Source organism: Amphiura filiformis, chromosome 8, assembly GCF_039555335.1.
Source record: "Amphiura filiformis chromosome 8, Afil_fr2py, whole genome shotgun sequence".
Lineage (NCBI taxonomy): Eukaryota > Metazoa > Echinodermata > Ophiuroidea > Amphilepidida > Amphiuridae > Amphiura > Amphiura filiformis.
Genome location: NC_092635.1, coordinates 65,962,133 through 65,975,518, shown reverse-complemented (window position 1 = coordinate 65,975,518; position 13,386 = coordinate 65,962,133). Strand labels below are relative to the sequence as shown.

The following is a 13,386-nucleotide window of genomic DNA, read 5'->3' as shown; positions in this document are numbered from 1 at the left end:
TTATATAGTGCCCTCTAATCGTGATCTCCATGAATTTTACTTATATGCATGTATGTAATGCACTGGTTCTTAAGAGGAGGCTGTAGAGGGACAGAGTCATCATCATTTAAATAAAATTCTGTTCTCCAAAGGAAATTTCATATGATAATTCAATAAAACAGGTAGTAGCTATAATTAAAGACAGGGATAAAAAGAATTTATCGCGTCTTGATCAGCGGTTAATCAGCGCGTAAAAGGAAGACCGATCTATCTGGTGCTGATCGGAGAAAGGAATAGCAGCAAATGGCAAAAAATTACGTACTTTTACAAGGCAAAAAGCAGCTTTTCTAGGCATTGTGGACAATACTGGACATGGTGCCTTCGGTTAAGAAAGTTTCCTACTATAAAGACCTAACTTTAGAGATGGTTTGCATGTTTAATGGTGCAAAATTAACAACAAGGTGCCGCGTTCAGCAAGTCATCATCACGACACTTGTAAACAAACCGTGCTCGAATTTGATTGACAGATGACGTCAGACGCGATAAATTCTTCTTATCTCTGTCTTTAATTATATGTCTGGTTGTGGAATCAATCTAGAGATGCATATCTCTGTCATCTTGGAATTCTATAACATTACTGTCATTTCAATTGTTATACCGTTCCGAATGGTTTATTGCAGAATTATTTTTGATGGGAGATCCCTAAAAAATCAAATGTCCCTCAGATAAGAAACAAAGGTGGGATATGTGGGTGTGTAAAGCTAAACAAGTTACTGAGCAACCTTGATGTGACCCAACACTTGTAAATGAGGCAGTGAGGGATAATATCAAAAATTCAAAAGTAAGATATTCACATGGCTTTAATTCATTATTTATTCAATTCATCACCTCCTCGTATGACATATGTGCGTCCCACCAAATTGCTTGTTATTTAGTTGATTCATGTTATGTGGGATTACGCAACTTGCATCTTATGTGACGGAACAGTTCACACTCGTGTAACTACAGTTTTGCACTAGGCATTATTTTGTGCTGTTAAACTGATTTTTAGTCGTTCTATTTTAGTCTGTTCAATTTCTTGAAAGGCAATATGCAAGTTGTGATTAAAAAGGATTATTTTTTTTATAAATTTCAGTAAAAAATATCTTGGTATTTTGAAAAGAGATTTGGTCCAATTAGGCTAAAGTTGGCAATAATGGAACTGATATAAAAGCAAAAAGGGCTATTCCAGTTGAAATCCACGTACACTACCCCTGTGGAAGTATCTTCCACAAGGGGAGTATGTTTTTCGCATGTATTGATCAGCGTTAATCATTTTGAAACCCATACTCCCCCCTGTATTATGGCTTTGCCTATATCTTCCACAACTGGAGTGAGTATTTCAAATGGAAGTTACCCAATTGTCTATTCTGTTAATAATTGATACTCCCTCTGTGACAGACTTTATCTAAACCTTCCACAGGGGTAGTGTGGATTTTAAATGGAATAGCCCAAAGTGAGAAAAAACAATAAAAACATAAGAAAGTAGACATATAAAAAAGGATCATAACTTTGCAACCAAGTATTTAAGAGACCTCAGGCTGGGGATTCAACATCAGTAAGTGTATGTACTGAACAAGTTAGTAATTGTAGTAACTCAATTTTCAAAATGTCTGACTTTGGTCTAAGTGGATCAGATCAGGTCACATATGTGACCCGGCAGCACAAATGAGCCGTAAATTCCCTAAATTGTATTCTGAGTTACGGTCTAAAATGTGTACGACGGTCGTATTCATCGGTAACTTAAGCTGGCCCGACATCTGTCTCATTTTGATAGTCAAAAACTAATCAATAATCCTATTGTTGAAGTGGATAATAAGCTTCTACCTTAGATGGCTATAGAACTTTTAATAGCTCTGGTCTTCTGTTTGCTTTTGCTAAATCCTGTTCAAGTGGTGGGCATTGTATTTTGTACAGGTATGCATAACCAACAATTAACAATGAGAGATTTTTCTTAAACCTCGTTGACTTGGGGATGATTTGAAATGACCGCCAATTATGACTGTTGGATATTTATTGCCAGCAATGTGGAAAAAGAGACACATGTAAAAACGTAAAAAGCTATAATTTTGTTGAAGGAGCAAAGTTTAACAAACTATAACCCCGCTTCTGGATATCGTTTGAAGTCAAATGATATACCATTTTTAAGTTTATGATGTTTATTTTTTAAACACGAAATAAAACAAAATTTACCGGGGGAGGAATTTAAGGCTCATTCGCCGTGAACAGTCACATTTATGAATTGGGTTAATAACTTTGCATCAATTGCATGTTGCAAATTGTGAAAAATGTAAACATGTTGTTTGGACTTTGGAATATTTTTTTAATAGCCTATGCGCAGTTATTAATCTCTAATATTATTTTTTCAAGAGCGAAAGGGAGGCAATTAATATTTATATATCTCATTTTATATTTATATCTCATTAAATATTTCATTTGTTACCAGTTTGAGGCTCCTTCTAGACATAAATTACTTTAATGAAGGTAATGAAATTATAATGAAGAAAAAGACATCAAAATTGCCTTGCACGTTTAGTCATAAACTCAAACCAATAAATAATTGCTATGAAATGGCTAACTATCAAACACCTATGGTTGTAAAACTGGATTAAAATGTATGATAATATGTTCACATGTTGGAATACAATGTACAATGACTCTCCGCAATTGCCATTAATTATGAAGGACATGTGGGAGCTTAAAAATAAATGTGAAAGGTATACATTGTATGTATGGAATGTTGTTTGACTATTCTCTGGGGCATATTTGTGTCAATAAAATGTGTATCTTAAGTTGTTCGTAGGAAATGATGGGTGGGTGGGGGGGGGCACTCAAACCCAATACATGTATGTTGTCATTGTCAAGCACTTTGATATTAGAATCTATTTACTTGTTGTTACACATGAGCAAGACATGTAATTTGAAATGTAAGTCCCTCCCCTGGTCTCCACTCTCCTTATGTTGCAAGTAAAGGGTTCACAAAAAATACCCCCCCCCCCCTAAAATTACAACGCATTACTTTGCATAACTTGACATACAGTTCATTGATTTGAAAAATTAAAAAACCTGTGAATAAAGGAATTGTTTTTATATTCTCCCAATGTTCTTTCCTCTAAAAATATTTTTGTTTTGGCCAAAAATAATAACATTTTCAAAAAATGATGCTGTCAGAAAAAGTAGCACTTTTCAACATCCTCATTTATGTCAAAATTAGCTTCAACGAATCATTATTTTGCACTACATGATGGTTGTTGGAAAACAAAACAATTAAATCAATCATAACATTGATATCGAGAAAGTTTTTTACATTACATGTATGGGATGTTGAAAAGTGCAACATTATTTTAAAGCATCATTTTTGAAAAATGTACTTATTTTTGACCAACACAAAAGGATTTTGAGAAGGGATAACTTTTTTAAGTCAACAAAATGAATGTCAAGTTATGCAAAGAAACGTTTTGCAATTCCTAAATTGATTTTACCATTTTTGAAACACCGGCTCAATAAAACCTTAAACCCCGTACATGTCAATGAATCATTGTATTATACTGCAAAATTAAAGAAACCAAAAAACGCCATTAAATCAAACAAAACATTGATATTGAGAATGTTTTCGTACATTAAATGTATTGGATGTGGAAAAATGCAACTTTTTCTGAAAGCATAATTTTTGGAAAAAGTGATTATTTTTGGCCAAAACAAAATGATTAAAAAAAAAAGAATGTTGGGAGGGTTGGAATAATACGATTCCTTTATTCACAGGTTTTTCAATTTTTCAAATCAACGAAATGTATGTCTAGTTATGCAAAGAAATGTTTTGTAATTTTAGGGGGGGGGGGGGGAGTTATTTGTTGTGAACCCTTTATGTCCAGCAATGAACTCTGTCAACGATTTGTTCCAAACTCTGCAATTGAAATCCCCATTTTCCAGGAACATATTATGCTGAAATCTGCAAGGTACAAATTCACTGGAATGTCAGTTGTGATATTCAGATACAAGCAAAAAATAGAGAAAAAGGGAAAGTAAAACAAACCAAAAATAGTAAAAATAATAAACCAAAAATAGTAATAATAATAACTTACATTATAGATTGGCAACCAAATATGCTAGCTTTTAGAGTTATGCGGGGGAGGGGGGCTTCAACCCCCAAAGCACCCCCCTGGACACGCCAATGCTTTATACTATTTATAGCAATTTGTACACTGCAAGATTCTCATTGCAGCCGTCTGCACAGGTAAAGTCTTATTCAGATTTCTTTTGACAGCTTAACCATAGCGTATATGCGCGCGACGTCAAGCGTGTGCATTAGACCTTGTGCAAATAATATGCGCTGGACGGCTAGCAGTACGCTTAATTTGTAAAAGGGAATCTGAATAAGACTTTACCCCATTGCCAGGGTAGCTGACTGTTGCACACTTGTACTCCCATGGCACTGCACTGTACATGGCAATGTTGGCAATGGTGTAGGCAGCCCCAATAGGAATATTGTAATGTTGTATGGTTTGTTACTGTGAAGTTGATCCTGATAATGATTTAATTTTCAAAATTGCCTCCTTTGGTCGGATAAGATTAGATTGTGTCGTACTATATCTTCATCATGCCACTGGAAATGACTTTTGGACCCGTGATTATCTTCTATTGACATTTCATTCATCTATGACCAATATATACACTTTACCGACTATATTGTAAACAAACAATACCACTACTAGTTACCCACTCTGCACTGATAGCGTATGAGATCATATGATATGAGCTTTGGACGGGAGGTGTGTTAAAGGTGACACCCGTAATATTACAAGACTTAAGGAGATCAAGATGTCGGGGAGATCATGGATTATAGTTTTAATGTGTTTTTGTGTAAAGGAAGGTTTAGGACAAGGCGATTTATATTTGATTGGAGCTGGTATAGCAGATATCACTGGTCCTGCGGCAGATGTGCCATTGGTGAGTAGAATTGGTTTTCTTAATAGAATATCTTGTATGGTACTGTGGTTCTATTATTTGTGTACAGAATTTTTTATGGTTTGTGAACTTTGAGTCAGAAATGCCTTTGCGCATACAAATTTATATTGTTATTTATGGCACAGAGATGCCAGTTTCCAGAATTTTTATAAATTCCAAAAAATTCCTGAATTTTCTAATTCTTTTTTTTTTTTTTTTTTTTTGGATTTGGAGTGTGGTTGATTAAAAAAAAAAATTGAACCGTGGCCCTTGGCCGTGAGGCGCTACTCTCTTGCTATGCTCCCTATGGCTTGCAATTGTCACATCTCTGGATGGCAACAGAATTGAAAATTTATATAAATAAATTGCCACTTATTTTTTACACCGGATGTACCAAAAAAGCAAGTCAAACTAATTTATGCAATCTTAAACAATGTTTTAACAATAATTGGTGTTTATACGTTGAAGTCACATCTTTTAGCCATCATCAGGGTTTCCGCGAGGTCCAAATATTATGGAGTCCAGTTCATAATCTGCAAAATTTCAAAAGTATGGGGTCACAAACAATTTTTTTGGGTCTTAGACACAAATTCTGGCACGGTATTCATGTTTCGGTCTCAACCCATAATTATCAAAATTTGACAAATACGGAGTCCCTCATGATTTTACTGTGCTAAAATACCCCCAAAACTTGGTTTAGCGGGAACCCTGGCCATCATTAGCCAAAATCCAGTGCTCGTTTGATAAAATAATTTTAAAGATATGATCTGGAATGTTAAAATGGTTGCAGGATCAATTTAGCATTTTTAGTGTAGGCATTACATCTAGCTAAAAGACAGTATATAAACATTGAATGTTTGTTGAGTACATATTTTGAAATATCACCACATTCGTTGGGCCTGCTTTTACTGGGCCACCCTGTAAGTATTACCACTTCATTATACCATAATCATTTGTGTCGTTGGTCATTGTTTATGTTATTTTATCTTGGCACAAATATTTATCGGCACGCAAAGTAGGTGATAAAAGTGACTTGGAAAACCATTTTGAAAGTAACCCATTCCTGTTAGGCCATTTTTTGGCAACTGGTCAGCCATTCCATAGCAATAAAGTTCCCTGACCTGATCAGGTGCCCTTTGGTTAGTGTCTAAGAATAGATTTCCAAATTATCTATATGGAGTATCAATATAATGACCTGATCGATGTTAATAGGGCGATGCAGTAACAAATATTATTTATTTACTACAAATCGAAAAATGGAACTGGTCATGTTTCTTTAAATATAGTAGTATTATTAGTAGTAGTATTATTATGACAATAAAAATGGTGATGATGGTGCATAATTTTCATGTGATAATTCCAAATAGTGACTTGATTTTTATATTAAAAATGTGTATTATAATTGTACAAAAAAAATATTAAAATGTGACCCATCACATCAAAACCGACCACTTTGCGGCTGGCTTCATTTTCAGATAACAATGAAAGAAGATGAGAAAATATAAAGAAAATAAAAAGAATTCTGAGCTTGTTTTGCCTCATAAAACATTTTTACTGCATCTGATTTCAACAAGTAAGGTGTCATATTAAAGCTACAAAACAGAAGTTTATCTTAGTGTTTAAATCTCCATTTTCATTTCTGAAGCCAAGTGGCTGGTGTTGATGTGATGGGTCACAAATGTCCCGAAAAATGTGTATTGTAAAATAAGACTGAAGATATCAATGTTTCAATATTTATGTGCGGGGTAATTTTTTCTTTCAAACCACATGTTTGCAAAATCGAACAAAGGGTGTTCTTCATTAAAATATTGCTCCAGCTCACAAAATACCATAGCATTTCATCAACAAGCACTTATGTTTAAAGTGATTTTTTTTTAGGAAAGAGACAAAAGCCATAGAATTTGGTGGTGTATTATAAGTTCCAGCTTCAGTGACACCTTGTGATGTCACATTGGACAAATTCCATTCACTGTCAGAGGAGGTTTGTGGGTGTAAATGCAGTGGAATAAGTAAATATTCTCTCCTTTTTTGTTTCTTCTTTAACTTCGTATAGCAAAAAGCAGTATTCAGTGTTAGGGTTAAAATTGTTTTTTTTTTGCTCCTTAAATCTCACTTTTATTATTGCAGACTTTCTGATTGGATGAGATTGCAACACATATTTGGTTATTTTCTTCCTGCCAGTGCATGGCCATTAATGACAGTGTTAGAATCAACAGCTGTTAATATTAACATATGATAACGTTATTGATTTGGAAGTGTAATGTAGTGATTGATTGCTACACATATAAGCACTTTTATGCAGTTAGGGAAGTGTAAATGGGTTACAGGTAGAGTGTTTCCAGTTACAATATTATGCGATGGAAATATATTAAAGAGTGAAGTATTGTACTGTATAGTCATACTATTATGTAACGCAAAGTACAGTGTGAGCCAAAAACAACTTTACCCAATTTCAGAGTGTCGTTGCTCAAATTATAGAAGAGCTATTCATGATAATGTTACATATTCTAAATGTATATCTTTCTAAGAGTATGTGATGAAGAAATAAAAGCAAAAGAAGCTAAATTAACAAAATGGTGCTAGTTTTACGTCCGAGGGTCAAAAATCACTTTGTCCACACATAATTCAATGGGATTTGTTCGATTGCTAAGAGTAAGGCATACATATGCGTTAGGCATACATGAATTAGTAAACACGTTTGGCTTGTCTTTGAAAAGTGATTATTGTTTTATATGCATGAAAGGAATACAATAGATTTTAATCCCCATTTACTTGTCATGTACTCGAACTTCACTCCTGTCATTGACCAACAATTAGCATAAAAATTACACAATTACAAAGGTTCCATCTGGGGCAAGTTTTGAATTTTAAATAGGTCTTCGTGCATTTTGAGACTGTGGCTTAATGCTAAATAGGTTTGTAAGGTGTCAAGATAAGGCAATTCACAACACAAGAGAGGACTTTTATGGCAGACTTAAGAACAGAAAGCTTTTTGGAAGTGCAGCGTCAATTTTGGATTCGTTTCCCGAACGTAAGAATCCCGCCAAAATCTACAATAACTCTACACATGAATAACTTTCACAACCTCGGAAATGTGATGAATAGATGCAAAGCACGGAGCGGGCGTCCAAGAACTGACCGTTCAGCTGCAAATATTGCAGCGGTTCAAAGGGAACTTGCAACTAACCCCAGAGTCAGTTGTCGACGCAACAATTTGCCGGCTGAACATACCACAAACGCAAAAAGTGCAAACTTACTTGTATAGATAATATTTGACAAAAAATGACAAAAAATTAGGTCTGAGGTTACAATTGCTTTTGCGCATATTTGAAGAAAATTGTTTTTATATCTTTGCAGCATGAAAGCTGCATATCATGACGAAATATCGTAGCTTGAAATAAATTTATTTAAATTGTTTATGTTTGATTTATTTGGTTGTGTAAATATAAAATTGCTGAACAAATTTGTGCGTTACATACTGAGTGGTTCTCATTCTCTATCGAATTCGGTATTGCAAGTAATGCGACGCGACAGCTAGTATGCCTTCACGTGGACAAAGTTAATTTTGACCCTTTGATTTAAAACTAGCGTCACGGTTTTAATTTAATACATTTTTGGATAGTTTTTCACCAAATACTCTTGGGAAGATGTTCTTTACGAATATGTGAAAACAATTTGAAGCAGACTTTTCAATTTTGAGATATGAACCTTTTTAATTGGGTAAAGTTGTTTTTGGCCCACACTGTACATCAATATACGAGGGTCATTCAAAAAGTTCTACCTGTTGGTTCATAACTTTTGTTTTGTTAAAGGTAGCTACTTGAAAATTTGTATACATATAGTTCGTAATGTCACCTACAGGTGGTGAAAAATTCATGTCAAGACCATTCTCAGATTTTTGTTGGTGACCTGAAAACCACAGTAAGATATGGTTCACCGGAAACGATCAAAATATGTACAATATTTACAAAGGCGTCTCAAGTAAAGTGTGTTGAAGATCCCATAATTATTCCATTTGGTCATGTTATACAGTAAAACCTGTATAAAACAAGAATAATCATAAATTTATATGTACTGGTTAAACGGTTGCCACAAACTGAAAATGATGGACATTAATATGCACAAAACTAATACAACAAATAGCCAGTGTAATAAAATTAGTATAAATGACCACAAACACGGTTTATGAAGATATTGACTTTAATAAAACATGGTGTAAAATAGTGGCATTATTTTGCTTTCTTTGGAATAAAATACCACAATAGATCACAAAGGTAATTAAATTTACTTTTTTGACTGAAAAATGTGTTATAGTAGCTCTAACTTTTATATTTGATCTAAAAGCGCAGCTAGAAAAGTCACGCTGTAGGAATGTACACTATGCTGATTATCAATACCAGAGATGTTACAAGATATCCCTCTAAAAATTGGAATTCTGGGTAATTTCTGTCCATCAAAATTTTACTTTTTCAGTCACAGATGATGTTTTGGACTGTAAGGTGTATAGTCATTCAAAATTTATATTGTTACTAATATGAGTTTTTTGTTTAAAGAGGGAAGTTCATACATTGGCTGCACGCATGTTTTCAAGTGCAATATCCAAAGATGCGTCACCGTTTCCTGTTTACCATATCTTACTGTGTTTTTCAGGTCACCAACAAAAATCTGAAAATGGTCTTGACATGATTTTTTCACCACCTGTAGGTGATATTACGAACTATATGTATGCAAATTTTCAAGTAGCTACCTTTAACAAAACAAATGTTATGACCCAACAGGTAGAACTTTTTGAATGACCCTCGTATTCTAATTCGGGGCTCTCAACCGAAGATATTTTCGTATATTATGCCATAGAATATTCATAGAATGTATTTTATTTAAAACAGCAGCCTCATCTTTACCTTACCCTATATGTGACACGATCTGGTCCATGGGGGCCAAAGGAGGCATTTTTGAAAATTGAGTTACTATAATTATTACATTATACTTGCAATAGGCTATCATTTACTGAAAACACCAAAGGCCTAGCATACTTGGTTCTAAAGTTATGAAGTTTTTTGATGTGTATTTTCTTATATATTTTATTGTTTTTTACTCCATATTTTTACCTTTATCTCAGTTTCAAATTTGACGCCTTTGGCCCCCATGGACCAGATTGTGTCACATATCAGATAAATTGAATTAAACTAAATTAAACAAAATCATCAAAATAACACATTTCATTCAAAATATTGCATCAAGATATAAAGATGAAATTTTTTTGTTAATGAATATTGAATAAACATGTGATATATATTCTCCACAGCAAATATGAAGTTCATACTTTATTTACATGTATGTACAGTTATACCTGTTTTAGTAATTGACATTTTTGGTAAAAGAATGGAAAAACATATTTTTAACCCAAATATCTCAGCTAACATCACTTTTCAGAAATGCCAGCCAGGTTATTCAAAAACCCGGCTGGCACCTTTGTTTAAAATGTTGCACGAAAATCTTAAATAGAGCAGATTTGTTCTGGAAATTGTTTTTAAACAATTTTCAGAACAATACAATGGCATTCAACATATTAAAATATGTTGAATGCCATTGTATTTTGTATTTATATTATTTTTATATCTATTCTTTTTCGGAAAGCGCTGTGGTCCTTGGGAGGGTGCTATATAAATGCTTGGTTGTATTGTATTGTATTGTATTGTATTGTATTGAATAGATAAACCAATGTGGCTTCTCTATTATAAATAGTAACTCAATTTTCAAAATTATTTACTTCAGCCTGAGTGGATCAGATTTGGTCACATAAGTAAAGTTTGAACAAAATCAATTTTCTCAATATTTACCATATTCCCATTTTTTTCCAGATGGGGTATGCAAAACCAGACCAATATGCAGGTGGTATTCATCTACGCTTATACAGCAGAACCATCATAACATGTGAACTAGATGAGAGTAATTGTAATGTGTTTGTTAACATGGATATCGCCACAGGTGCTTCTGCTATTAATATTAAGGTAAGGCCAAATTTAAAAAAGGTTTGTCTCAAAGCTCGCGATTTGAAAAAAAGAAATGTTGAAATTTTTTTATTTAAAAAAAAATCATTTTGGGGGGAAAAATTTGGTGAAAATCAGATTTTTTTTCTCAAAATACCATAAACATACCAAGTCGTGAATTAAAAAAAAAATTGTGTTTCACATTTGTTTTCAAACCACTTGTGAGATTTGAGACAAACCTTTATTTTTTTGGCCTATTAAAGTACTTTGAAGTTTTGGAATCACACTTAAACTGAATCACATATCCAGTTGAAATCCACACTACCCCTGTGGAAGTTTTTTGGAAATATCTAAGTAGTATGTTTTTCAAATGTAATTGGTCAGAGTTAATCATTTTGAAACCCATATTCCCCTGTATTATGGCTTTATATATATCTTGCACAACTGGAGTGAGTATTTTAAATGAAAGTTACCCAATTGTCTATTTGTATTCAAAACTCATACTCCATCTGTGCAAGACTTTAGCTAAATCTTCCACAGGGGTAGTGTGGATTTTAAATGGAATAACCCATAAACTACTCCCTATACCAGAAAAAAAAAAAATTAGGATTAAAAAATATTATCCTGTTTTGCCTAATGAATATAGCTAAATCCTAATATTTTAGGTCGTTCCATCTGGCAATGAAAATCAAATTTAAATTTTTGGTCAATTTTTGGAAATAAGGGCCGGCCATTAAGGACAATTTTGTATGCTATGACAATCAAGCCATAAACTTGTACAAAGACACATTTTTTTAATCTTTTTCATAACCAATTAGCAAAAATAACGTAAAATATGAAAATTATGAGCGAACTCTTGGCCTATACTCAAGATCTAGAATTTTGTGGCCGCAATTGTAAGAATTTTGGCCCATTTTTCCTCAAATTGAAAAATTATTAAAATTTTACTTTTATTGCCAGTTAAAACTAAAGGATTAGGATTTAGCTATGTTTCATTTGGCAAAAACTGCTGTATTTTTCTGGAATCAGGAGTAGACCATGCAAGCCAATAAGGCCACAAAAAGAAAATTGTTTGATTGGTGTAACCCAACTGACCGACCCTAAAATTAGGCCTGACCCTGGAAAAAAAAATTGTTAATTTATTAATTTATTTATTAAATTAAAAAAAAAGCAAGAAAAAAGTTCCAAGGCCTTTATCAAACACAATTTACAGCTTTAAAAGTAGAAAAAGATCCCGACCTACCTACCTTAATTTTTATTTTATGTTACGCCAATCAAACAATTTTCTTTTTGTGGCCTAAGTGAATTTGACTTTTTCTGAATAATGTCCAAGGGTTAGCATACTGGACAAGGTATCCTACAGCCTCCTCAGATAATCTGCAGATCCTACATTTAATGAAAAATAATATATAATATGTCATATTTTCTCACTTTGTTTGTCTGTTTGTTTCTTTTAGGTGTTTGAAATGTTAAGAGACAGAGGCTTAGGTGAGTTGTACAATGAAAAGAACACAGCAATTAGTGCCACACACACACACTCAGGGCCCGGTGGTTATCATCAGTTCTTCTTATTTAGCTTCACAACAAGTGGATTCCAGGATGATAGTTTTGATATCCTTGTAGAAGGGGTTGTCAGGGTAAGTTAAAATCAGGAACATAACTATACTGCGCCAATAAAGTATCCTTACACTTGGAAAAATAATCACAATTTCCAAACTGAACAATATTGGGGTAAATTTGTTTTTTAATAGATGCACTATCTAATCCTGCACATTATGACACCACATTGAATCCAATGTGACCTCATGAAGTATAGTTACAAGCAATTGAATAGACAAAGTTCCCGTTTTAAAAGTGACAAACTGGTCTATACAAGGCGCAAAAAGATTCCAACAAGCGAAACAAAGAGACAACACAGTTTCTTCAATGAAGCGTTATTTAAAGCAGTTTTTATTTCAGTTTTTGCTTCTCTGTACTTTTCATAACTTCCATTTTATTTGTCAGTTCTTTTGTTTAGGTTTTCTTTTGTTCCTTTTGTTTTAAAATAAAGCCAAACGCATAAATTAGCCATTCACCGCTCTCAAACCAGATGTCTAGTCTGGAGTTTTGAATAGGCCAGTGTCACTTTTAAAACTGGACCTTCGTCTAATCAAATGCTTGTAACTTTGCTTTTTGTTTTTTTTTTGTATTCAATGTGGGGTCATAATGTTCATTATTAAATAGTGCATCTATTAAAAAAACTAATTTACCCCAATATTGTTCAGTTTGGAAATTGTGATTATTTTTCTAAGTGTAAGGATACTTTATTGGCGCAGTATATGAAATGGCAGACTACTGCTTGCAAAAAAATGTAACATCAGGGTAGAAAGAATGAAAATCTGTTCAGTGGTCTTAACCCTGGAAGTTTGGACACTTTTGGGCCTCATAAATGCAA

At 33.5% G+C, this 13,386-nt stretch overlaps 1 protein-coding gene across 1 annotated transcript in view; it reads left to right on the top strand.

The window, feature by feature from the left end:
* The first annotated feature begins 4,836 nt into the window (after positions 1 to 4,836).
* Positions 4,837 to 13,386, top strand: part of LOC140158411 (putative neutral ceramidase C) — a 30,793-nt gene continuing 22,243 nt past the window's right edge. Inside the window, exons 1-3 of the mRNA XM_072181502.1 lie at positions 4,837 to 4,965; positions 10,824 to 10,973; positions 12,410 to 12,589. Coding sequence (XP_072037603.1) covers positions 4,837 to 4,965; positions 10,824 to 10,973; positions 12,410 to 12,589 — 459 coding nt within the window. The remainder of the gene's footprint in view (positions 4,966 to 10,823; positions 10,974 to 12,409; positions 12,590 to 13,386) is intronic.